We start from the raw sequence: 12,635 nt of genomic DNA on the forward strand, positions 1-12,635 counted from the left end.
CAACTACATGACTTATTTAAATGTAGAATATAAATGCCAAGAAATCATTTATTTTAACTTTGTATACATACTAGACACTAGTTAGGTTCTATACCTATATAAAAGTATTTAGGTATGAACATATAGGGCCGGCGTGAATAGCTATATATGAGATGACCGCCTCATGCAAAAGTGAGTCCCAATGACTCTAGTCTTCAAGACCTAGTCGGCTAGTTTAGTTTATAATTAATAATTATAATTGCATAATCACATACAACCTGTGTTTAAAATGTGTGAAAAAATTGTGTAACTATGCTTCATAGGACAAAAAAGTTTATGCCGCCAATGCATATATGTATAATCATAATAAAATATTAAACACTTTTATTAGGTATATCTATTTAATGTGGACTGCATCAGACTCAAAGTATATAAGTATTTATTCGACCAAAAACGGTCTTTAAAAAATGAGCTCAATCTCATGATGCAAAATGCAAATACAAACTAGGTACCTACCTAATATACACTGTAAAAATATTTCTATTTCTATCCAGTCATTACTATTTGTTATTATTTCTCATTGAAACAATAAGAATTGCCATACATTTAATAGAATTTGACAATTTAGTTTTTATTTTTCATGTTGAAGACTTGGGAGTGTACATTTTTGTACACTGTACAATAATATAATGTAGGTTGTAGGTAAGTATTAGGTATACGTGCAGTTAGTTCAACATTCAGTTACTTGATTCAGTTAGGTACTTATAAAGTTTATTTTATACTTCTTACACCAATATTAATATAAAGCAAATTGTTTTTAGTAAGAACCTTATACCTTTAGCTATTTTAACAATAAAACTCCACATTGAAAAAATAATTTCATTAATTGCACATTCCGCTTATAATTCTATTGTTAGCCTATTAGAAGTAACATTAACATTTATTTATTATTTAAAGAGCGTCATAAATATTTTCACCTTTAGCATACAAAATATTTCCAACAATAATCAAAAATTAAGTCAACAAAAAAACACAACACAATATTAGCAATAATGATAGGGTATACATAAGATACAAGATTGTTGTCTAGTTGACACTTTTCAACAATTACTACATACCTAAAACATTATTTGGTATTTAAATTTTCTATAATATAAATTTCTCTCATCCATTTGAATAATTAACATAAACATATTTGTACGTTAAAACTTAAAATTAATTTATTATTAATAAACTAAATAAGACAAATAAAACATAATATAAAATGCATTCATAGGTAGTTACATGCTCAAAATGAAGTTCCTATCATAAAAATGTATACTCAATAATGAGTATACTAAGTTTACTAATAGGATCTTAAACTATTTAAACTGTTTGACAATAAAAACATAATAATCATTGTTTATAATATATCTTAAACAATTAAACAAATACTGAGTTAAATTATTTTAAATCAATGTTTTCCAACTTGGTGTATTGTAAAAATTTAGTCAGCTTGTAAAATAACAAATTTTTATGACAAAAATTATTTTACTCTTAAACAAAATAATTTAATTTTAAGAATAAATGAAAATAAAAAAAAGTGTTGTATGTCAAATAAAACATCTTTAACTGTATTATTAGAAAAATAAGTTGAAAAATGTTTCAATGAAGTATTATTAACATAATCATACACAAATAATATGCATTATCTATAACTCAATGATAAATAAACAAAATGTAATAGTTGAAACGAAAAATTGTAAGACAAATGTTTTGACATTTGTCAACAATATATAAATAAACCTTAGAATTAAAAAATCAAAATACCATATTATTACAGTTTTCATATTGTTATATCTTATATAAAATTAGTTCTATGTATAAAAAATTATTGTCATTGGGTATATTATAAGTCTTCTAAGTAGTAATAATACAATTAAAAATCAAATCTATAATGTATATTCATTAAAATGTAGTTTTATAAATAGTCAATAAAAATAGGTATATTAACAACAAACAATAAAGTTTTTTCATTCATTCAGATTCTAAAGTTATACACATCATTAAAATATTACTTTGTCCAACTAATTCCTCCTTACACCCCGTATCAATTTATCTAAAATAGTTAACAAAGTAAACAACATATAATATTACTTATTAGTCACAAGATATATAAAATAACATATTCTAATTCATTGAAATGAATTTCAAATAAAATTTTTAAGAAAAAATACCTGAACATGCCAAAGAAAAAAAAATAGCAAAATTATCACAGGCTATCAACATTTAAACACTTCACCTTTAAAGGAATTTTATAAATTAATAATTATAGTGATAATAATAATAATAGGTACTAAAATTAATCATGTTAATATCTTTTTGAGAACAAGAGATGTAATAAAGGATTGAGCAACGCAATGAAATATAAAGTACATTTAGAATTACAATTACTAGTTGAATCCCAAAATTTTTTTTATATAATACTCTTATTAATTCTAATGTTAGTGATGTCCATGGTTATGAAGATATGTTGTAATTACTCGAAATGTTAATATTCTAAAACGAGTAAAATGATTGTTATTGGTCATAGCAAGTAGATGTTTTAATTAGTATCCATTTTGAAAGCATTAAATTTTTCTTTTACCACAGCTAAGGAAAATAATAAAAATTATTCAAATACCAAATAAAAAGAACGTATTTATAATAAAATAATTTATTATGTAATTTTATTTCAATTACCATCATAATACTTTTTGAGACTCTCTAATTGTTGATTTCTTAACCAAATATGAGGTCGCTTGGATACAATATTTTCGATTGCTTGTTCAGGAGTCCAATTATGTTTCTAAATGAAAAATAATAAAAATTAGAGTGATGATAAACTTAAAATTTCATAATAGGTAATAAAAGCAATTAGATAATACTAATTAGTAATTTATATACATACAGACATCAAATAACATCCCACAAGTGTAGCACTACGAGTACGGCCTGCCTTGCAATGTACATACACAGTTTTACCATCTTTTGAAACTGATTCCATCACTGAAACGCCTTGAATTAGTTTTTCATGTGATGGAGTTTCAAATATATCTTTTGTACTCAGCTGACAATGTTCTACACCCATTTTTTTCCATTCCTGAATCAAAATGTAACTGTTAGTTATCAATGTCTAAAATCTTGACTAAATAACACAAGTCTGTTTTAATTATTTATTACATATTTGGGCATAACTTATTAAATTATATAGATAGTAAAACAGAGTTTTTTGTTTATTGTATATTAATTTTATAAGAATAACTTAGTAACAAGTAGTACAGACAATAGTTTCCATCAATTATTAACAGACCATTTACAACATCTATAGTAAACTTTCACCAAGATAAATAACTATGCAGAAATTAATGAAATTCAAATTTATATCCATTTAAAAGTATACAAATATAATTCAATTTTAAAATGATTCATTTGAGGCTAATCAATTACATACCTACTTAAAACTTATTGTAAAATTATGAAATTTCTATTTTATACATAACCTAATAAGAAAAGAATCTAAAAAAATTTAAGATTGGAATACCTTTATTGTACGCAATTTTGCCAAAGCCTAATAAATTTACTAAAATGTATGTACCTATACCACCAGCAATAATCCACAAGCAACTCTTTTTAATATTGTAATATTTAAGTTAATAATACATTTTATAATAATATATAAATTTAATATTAGTGCATGTTTATTCTTTTACACAATGTTTAAATTATTGTGCTTTAAATAATAATAATAACATTAATTTGAAAAATATTATATTATAAAATATATAAAGATGTATACGTTGAATATAATTCAACTAAATAAACATTATATCATCAAGATTTTGTACGAAATTACTTTTGAAAAAGAATTTGTTCATATTAGTTATTAAGATAGTCCAATTATTATAGGTTGTTATGATTTATGAGCAACATAATTGAAATTATATAATAGCATAATATATTATTTACATTAAAATCAAAATCTTTAGGAATGATAAAATACATTTAATAAATACAATATTATTATACATATTATGTTAAATCTATCAAAAGTCAATCACAAAATATTAAAATAAAAATTATATAATCATTATTTTGTTTGATTGCACAAAACAGTACACAACTCAAAAGATAATAAATTTAAATTATTTATACTCAAAGAGAAATAGATAGAAAAATACATTATATTATTGATTTATCTAAATGCGTGAATTTATACATTATGCATACTTTGAGATTTTATTTAATTTACATTTTTCACATTTTGAAGCTGGGATCTTTACTATTAAACGTATTGTGCAACATTATGTTTATTTTACAGCAATTGGATTTATATTTTAAAAATAAATCTGTAATAATAAATATTTTTTATTAGGCAGATCGGAAAAAATAAAATAATTTATTGTTGTATGACTAAATACTATTTAAGATGGAAAAATATAACATAGTAAAAAGGCTTACAAATTCATAAATGCATTCAGTATTTAAATTTGAAAATTTGGGACCAAAATATTTTATTTATTGATTTACATATATAATAAACACAAACCACAGCTTTAAGAGTTTCATTGGAGATGTGTTAAAAATTAAAATTAAAAAATGCATGTAACTTGTTTTAAAATTGAAATTTCAAAACAAATATATCACCTTTAACCTTTAAATTTACATTTATTCAGTAAATGTATTCTAATATTATTTTTATTTATTCTTCAAGAAGATAATGGGCCCCCCAACGAACACTTTAAGTAAATTTAGAGTAAAATCACCCATTACAAAAAAGATAGAGAATAATATTTTAGAGGAAATTACATATCGGTTTTATATTTTATTGTTATTTGACTTTCAAAAAAAACAAAAAATGTTGTAAATTTAAATTGTTTTGAAATAATATTTAGAGAAATTGATGTCATTTCCTCAAAAATATTACTCTCTATCTTTTTTGTAATGAGTGATTTTACTCTTAAGATTACTTAAAAACATAGAAAAAAACGATTCTGCGCAAATGCATTTTGTCTATGTTGCGCATGGGCTAGAGAGAGAAAACAAATAGTGCGCTGACATCCTCTTAAAAGGTAGAATTACTACATTGTTTTCGCCTCCGTGACAAAATTGGCTATGCGCCATCTATTAGCAGCCTATCCAGGAGCGTAGGACATTTTTATAGTACATTGTTTCTCTACACAGTATATACTCAGATTAAAAATGTATTATTTATAAATAATAACTTTAAATAAAAACAAAAACATTTTATCTCTATTGATTAATTACTTGTTCAAAGGTAAAAATCATTCAGTTAAATTCAACTTTGGAATATGAGAATCAAAATGCAAATTACCATTCAAATTAGAAAACTTCTTAAAAATTATATCAGTCAAAATTTAAAACTAATTTATATTAAAAAATGGTATTACGTAAAAAAATTAATTATTTTTAAGATAATGATTTACTGCTAAAAGGATTTCCATACAAAAATATAACTTAAATCTATGTATTTAACATAATAAATTAATTTTACATAAAAAAATACAAAATACATTACAATCATATAACATACATTATTATTATTATAGGTATTATTTACCTAGTGTAACAACTAACAAATTATTTACTATATGTTTTAAAGCAAAAGTAAACAGGTTCAATCATATTCTACTTTTAAAATATTTACATGCCTTTAATGAGTAATACAGTAAAACCGGTATAGGTATGTATGAGTAACAAATAATAACTCATAAGTAAAGACCGGATTTGTATGTTTTTTACATTATTTTACTGGGTCTATACAGTCTTATGAGAGTAAAATTTGTGGATCATTTGTTCAATTCTGAGTTCATAAAAAAAAATATTTCTCGCATATTTGAGAATATTTTACGGGTTAGGGAATATTTAACCCATTTAGCATTTAGCAAACCTATTAACACAATAGATACAACCATTCAACAAAAAAGACATTATTTTAACAGTAGATAAAAAAAAAATTTAAAAATGCATATTAAAGCATAAATTAATATTTATTGATTATTTTTGCATATTTTTAAAATTTTTAAGAGAATATAATGGGGATATTTGAAGGTTTTTTAGAGAATATTAGCATCCTATTTTAGGTGTTTTAAGAGCATATAAATATGGTCTTTACTCATAAGCTATTTACACAGTAGTTTAATTATTAAAATAAATAATTAATTTTAATAAAAAAATTTTTTTAGGATTATTATTTGAGTTAATATAGATTTTATGATTATTTACACCTCTTACCATCAATTTTTTTAAGATAAACGACATATTTGACCAAATATTAAATTATACTTAATTCTGTATAATCAAACTTACTTCTGGTTGAGGTGTGAAATGCTCCAGTTCATACGATTCATTCATTGATATCACACACCTGACATTTTCCTCATCAATTAACTATAAAAAAATATTATTATTTTTAATAATAAATAATAATTTAATTAGATGAAAACTATGAGTATACATGTATATATCATTTATAAACATATTGATGGCAACAACTTGATATGAAACTAACGAACATGCATGATATGAATAGAATTAGAAAATAAAAATTCCAATACCTTAACGGCCGATGAAGCAATATCTCAATTTCAGGAAACAATCTCTAAAGCCGCAGAACAATGCACAACGGTCTCTAGTTGCACGTTTAACAGTAACTATAAGTCCAAAATAACCCCATCAATTCAAAAATTAATAAAGAACAAACATCAAATTAGAAAACAATGGCAACTCCACAGAAGACCAGAAGACCGCCAAAATCTAAACTTTCTTACCAGAAAAGTCAAAACACTACTTGCAGAACTCAGAATAGAATCGTATCAAAAATACTTATCCACAATTCATCCTGCAGACTCTAATCTTTGGTTAGCAACCAAAAGATTAATTAAACCCAATATTATCAAAATTCCTCCTCTAAAGTCCGGTAATAAATTTATCAATACTGTTAACGAAAAATGCAATCTGTTTGCTACCACATTAGCAAACACTTTCACACTTAACTCCCAAAATGATGATGCAACAAACCACCTGGTGTCTCAAAAATTAAGCGAAGCAGAAATTTTTCCTCAAAATATTTTTCCATACACAAATCCATCAGAATTAACAGATATAATTAAAAAACTACCAAACTGTAAATCACCCGGTCATGACCTAATCACCAATTCTATATTAAAGAAATTACCAAATAAAGCAGTTGTATTTATGACAGTTCTATTTAATGCCTTGTTAAAATTGAGTTATTTCACGACGGCTTGGAAAAAAGCCAAAATAATAATGATTAAAAAACCTGGTAAAGACAATACTGACCCTAAGAACTACAGGCCCATAAGCTTATTATCATCGGTGTCAAAAATATTCGAAAAAAATTATACACACCAGGCTTATAAATCATTTAAATGCAACAGAAGCAATAACACACTATCAATTTGACTTTAAACCAAAACACTCGACGACACAACAACTTCTCCGTATTACAGAACACATAAGTAATGGGTTCGAAAAAAAAGAACACACCGGAGCAGCTTTCCTAGATATAGCTAATGCATTTGATAAGGTCTGGCATGACGGTCTACTTTACAAATTAAAATGCCTTAATACACCCACAGTCATCTTCAACATCATCAGATCATTCCTATATTCACGCAGTTTCACCGTCCAAATAGAAGACACAAATTCGGATATCTCATATAATAATGCTGGGGTACCACAGGGGTCAAAACTGTCCCCAATACTTTTCAATTTGTACATATCTGACTTCCCCACAACAATGAACACTGAAATAGCTCTATACGCGGATGATAGTGTAATATATTCTAGCTCTGATAATGTAGATAAGGTAATAGATAATATTCAAACTCATCTCGACGCAGTTCAAAAATGGGCACAAAATTGGAAAATTGCACTCAACCCATCAAAAAGCTCAGCAGTCCTATTCACGTTACGAGACCCAAAGACTATAATACATTAAAGTTCAACGGTCAAAACATAGCTTGGTATCATAATATTAAATATCTTGGAGTTTTATTAGATAAAAAACTCACTTGGAACCCTCATATATCATCAAAATTACAGCAAGGATACCAACGCTTAAAAATAATATATCCACTCATAAATCGGCAAACTTCATTGAACTGGAAATGCTCACTATTATTATATAAACAAATAATTCACCCTTTAATTTTATATGCAGCCCCGGTCTGGGGTCAATGTGCTACAACTCATATACACAAAATGCAAGTATTACAGTCAAAAGTCCTACGTGTAATTTCAAATGCCCCATGGTTTGTCCGAAATGACACACTGCACACAGATTTTAAAATTCCTACTATCAAAAACTACATAAGATAATTATCGGTAAGCTTCTTATTACAAATTATCTAAAGCAAGTGGTCCACAACACTTCAGGCTTCAGCGATTCACCCGTCCAAACAGTCGCAGCCTCCAACGCGGCCGTCCACACGACGTCCTAAATCTTTAATCTACTATTTATTATGTAAATATTGTCTTATATTTTATTATTTTTATTATCTGTCAATGTTTCACAATCTTATCCTATTCAGTATATTTTAATCCATAGTTTTAACTATTTATACCATGATTGTGATCTAATTTATAAATGTTAAAAAATAATTAATTCTTTACACCTAAGTTTAGATGATGTCGAATGTCAGAAAAACTATTAATAAAAAAAAAAAAAAATAAAATAAAAATATAACTATCTGAAATTGTTTATTCGACATCTAATCAATAATAATTGATACATAATTTCACATTATAAATGGCCAACATAAATACATACTTTTTGACTTATATTCCTGAAAGGAAGTGCTCCCAATATAACATTTTCATCAATTCGATCATACCAGTTGCGCTGTGTTACCTTTTCCATAAATACATTGTATAAAAGAGTTGGATAAAATGTGACACGGGCAAACATTGCTCAGTTAGAAAATGTGAAATCTGAAATTTAAAACAGATAGTTGATGAAAAATTAAATCATATTATATTATTATGAACTTAAAATTTAATAAAAACTAAATTAATTTTTTAAAAGTTTTAACTTAAATACATTTATAATACATTTTAATGTATACTTCTAAAATAACACCTTTAAAATGAAATTGTTGTAATAAACAGTACATTTTAATTTCACTTAATTTACTATGACCAGCTAAAACGGCGTTATAGGTTTTACAATTTATATATTTTTATTTGATGCTCCATAAAATTATCCTTGGATAAACTGCACATTTGAATTCTATTTAAAAATAAAACTTTTTAGATATCCATGGCACCATAGATGCACAAAGCTCATTTTATTTATATTCTATTGTGTATAGTTTAATGTGGTAATAATTAATTATTAATAATACATTTTAAACTCTTTTTTTATTTTAAAAGAAAGGTCATAAGAACTAGGCAGGTATTATATAAAATTATAAGAATTGCATTGTCATACATTTAAGTACTAAGTTTAAAATACACTTTAAATCTGTTATATTTCCAACCTATCGATATCCGCTAAAAAACCCAAAAATACCTTGTATAGTAAACACTAAGCACACATTTTGTATATTAGTCAATAATAATCTTCAAAATAGAAAAATTAATGACCTGCCAAGTAACAACCAATATAATTAGACAATATTTTCGTTTATTTTCAAATGAACAGCATTTATTAAACTATTAATTGAAAAAAAGCGGGAAGTGGATGACTCTATGCTGTACAGTAGACTAGAAGTGGGTCAATGTATAACGGATTGTATTAAACTTGAATTCAATGATATAAAATCATTGTATAGTCGGATATAGTTTGTCAGTCTGGGTATTTTATATTGTTATTATTTATTATAGCCTAAAAGTTGAATTGATATTTGATATTATAATATTATAATTTTTCATTCGTTTCAATGGTGATATACAAAGTGTTAGAAATTAAATTCCCATTTTTAGCGGTTTTTTGTAATTTGTCGGTGGTTTTTTCCGTGGCATTAAATAATTATTGAGAAAATCGAAAAATGACCTCTCTAAAGTACCATCTTGATCCAATTTGCTAAAAGATAAGATACTATATGTTGAAATTGAAGCACTTCTTCAGGTAAAAATTTTGTATACTGGATAAAAAAATAAAAAAATAAACACCATTGTAAAACCACTAGCTTTCTTGATCCGCTCAGAATCTAATCTAAAAACAAACATCTTAAGTAACATATAGAAATAAAATAATTAGAATTAATTTAATACAATATTACTTTTTTAATTTTGGGGTTTTACTAATAATTACAAATATATTTTATTAATTTATTTAATAAAAACTGGTAACTCGTTTTGAGGCAGAGTTATGTCCAATCCATGAAAAATCAAAATATCTTATATTATTTGTGGTAATAACATTATAAGTTACTATTAAATTTAAATATACCTATTCTTAACACTGATGATTTTATATTTTTTGTTCAATATAATGCTAAAAATATTTTTAAATAAATATAGTATATAATTTTTAAAAATGGCCAGAAGAATAGACAAGTATTTTAAATTTTTTATAATTCAAAAACAAAATATATTAGATTATTATTTATCTAATGTGTAAGGAGGAAAATAAAATGTGTGTTTTTCAAAGAATAATACATAAAGATATTTTAATACATTGTACATAGTACATTTGTTAAGTATTTAAATACATTGTCTCATGAGATTTGTATACAAGAGTTATTTGCATTACTTATATTATAAATGTTACAATTTATTATAATTATTAATTATTATGCTATGTTTTTATTATGGAATTAGTCTCAGATTGTGGCGTACTTCATTATAATTTAAAAATATATATTTCATGTTTTGTTATAGAAATTTTAACATTTTTAGGATCTTCAATACTGGTGACAACTTTCTAAATGTTGTCATTCTATAAAGTTTAGTCGTAGAGTTTGACAATATAATTTAAAAATTGAAATTCCCCAACAATAAGATGATGTAATACAGCGGTTCTCAAATGGTGCTAAAAAAGTGATCCCACACATAGAAATTAAAAAATTACTTTATATTTTTTAGGCTTAAAATTGAAATTCATAGTTTTTAAGAAACTGAAGATTTTTGGCAACTTTTGTGAACAAAAAAGAGTGAGTATTTCTGATGCAATTGAATTAATTACAACAATAATATTAATATTAACGTATAATATCACTAATAATAAATATTACTTATTGACTAAATTCTTACACAAATTTCTGAAATAGAAAAATATATTGATTCAACAAGTTAGAACACAGAATTACAACAGATATAAAGGTAATTTCATATTTACTCAAATATCAATAATTTAACTTTCACATAATTTTAAATAGAAATATATTTAAGAATCCATTTAAAAAAAGAATAAATTGTACAGACGAATAATAAATGAAAATCAAGCATATTATACTACATTTAAATAAATGTATCGTCACATATAAATCTCTGCTGAAACTATAAACTAACAAACAGATATTATTATTTATCCGTGAATAAAACTAAAGGAATGGATTCATAACTACCTACCTATTATATTCAGAGAAATAACCAAGTTAGTATTTAATAAAAGTAATACTTACATAAAATTAATTTTACTTGAGATTTAACAAATATCCAATTATTTTTCTGAGCCGTGGATATTTTATATATTGGAAAGTGGACCGATCAACAATGAACAATTTGGTAGATTATGCTAAAAAGTAGGACTACGATATTTAATATTATTCAAAATGTACACTTTCGAATAATATCTACTCCCTCTCTAGGAGAATAGCGTTATCGTAAATAAAAAAAGAAAATTATCGTGTACATAAATGTTACACATATGTTTCGTTTATCATTATAGCACGAAGCCAACACGACAACAAAATAATGTGTCGGATTGTCGAAAGACAGCTGCTGCAGCCAAAGAAATATGCTGCAGAGAAAGCGTCGTCCTCTTATCATTAATAATTCCTATAGGTTGTTGGATGATAATCATTGGACAGATGTAACACTGTAACGAAATGATAATACGGAGGTAATTATTGGTGCCTGGTAATTATATGGCATTATTATTCAGATAATCGAAATTAAACTATATACCTATGTAAATTAATATTTAATAAACCACCGTTTGGTAATGTCGTGGCCCGCGGATACTTAGAAATGTAGAATATAATAATTTACTCATATTACTCATTGGACTAGAATATCCGAGTTAATTTACCAAACGAGTCAATAAGGTCTAAGAACAAAAATATATAACTATATAGGTATGTACATAATATTATGCTAAATGCTGATATGCTTTGTGATAGAATAATTAACTTTGGCTATGAAGTATGTACTAATAAATATTCATTATTATATTATATTGTTTCACTTATGTATTTCAAATGTATGTCGTCATTCATAAAAAATTAAAACATAAAAACTACCAAAATATTTTTTTTTTCAAAAAAGTTGTTTAATCACTTGTGTAATTACTAATGAGTACAAAGTAGGGGACGGATTTGAATGCAAATTGCATTTTTTCTGAATGTCCGAAAACATTGCTTTTCAAGCCAAAGTACATTTCATATATCAAAGAATTAAAAAAATGTAACTTTAATTTTGCACTTTTG

At 25.1% G+C, this 12,635-nt stretch overlaps 1 protein-coding gene across 2 annotated transcripts; it reads right to left on the bottom strand.

Moving 5' to 3' along the window:
• Positions 1–728: 728 nt before the first annotated feature.
• Positions 729–11,935, bottom strand: LOC132936417 (phosphatidylglycerophosphatase and protein-tyrosine phosphatase 1). Of its 2 annotated transcripts, none has more exons than XM_061003141.1 (6): positions 11,610–11,935; positions 8,813–8,973; positions 6,328–6,408; positions 2,909–3,100; positions 2,701–2,806; positions 729–2,077 (listed from the first exon to the last, which is right to left on the bottom strand). In XM_061003141.1, exons 2-6 carry the CDS (start codon positions 8,948–8,950, stop codon positions 2,046–2,048), a joined length of 549 nt encoding a protein of 182 aa, XP_060859124.1. In that variant the 5' UTR covers positions 8,951–8,973; positions 11,610–11,935; the 3' UTR covers positions 729–2,045. The 2 variants fall into 2 exon arrangements, with proteins under 2 accessions (XP_060859124.1, XP_060859123.1); XM_061003140.1 differs by having other exon boundaries at positions 729–2,610.
• Positions 11,936–12,635: the final 700 nt, after the last annotated feature.

This window comes from Metopolophium dirhodum, chromosome 1, assembly GCF_019925205.1.
Source record: "Metopolophium dirhodum isolate CAU chromosome 1, ASM1992520v1, whole genome shotgun sequence".
NCBI lineage: Eukaryota > Metazoa > Arthropoda > Insecta > Hemiptera > Aphididae > Metopolophium > Metopolophium dirhodum.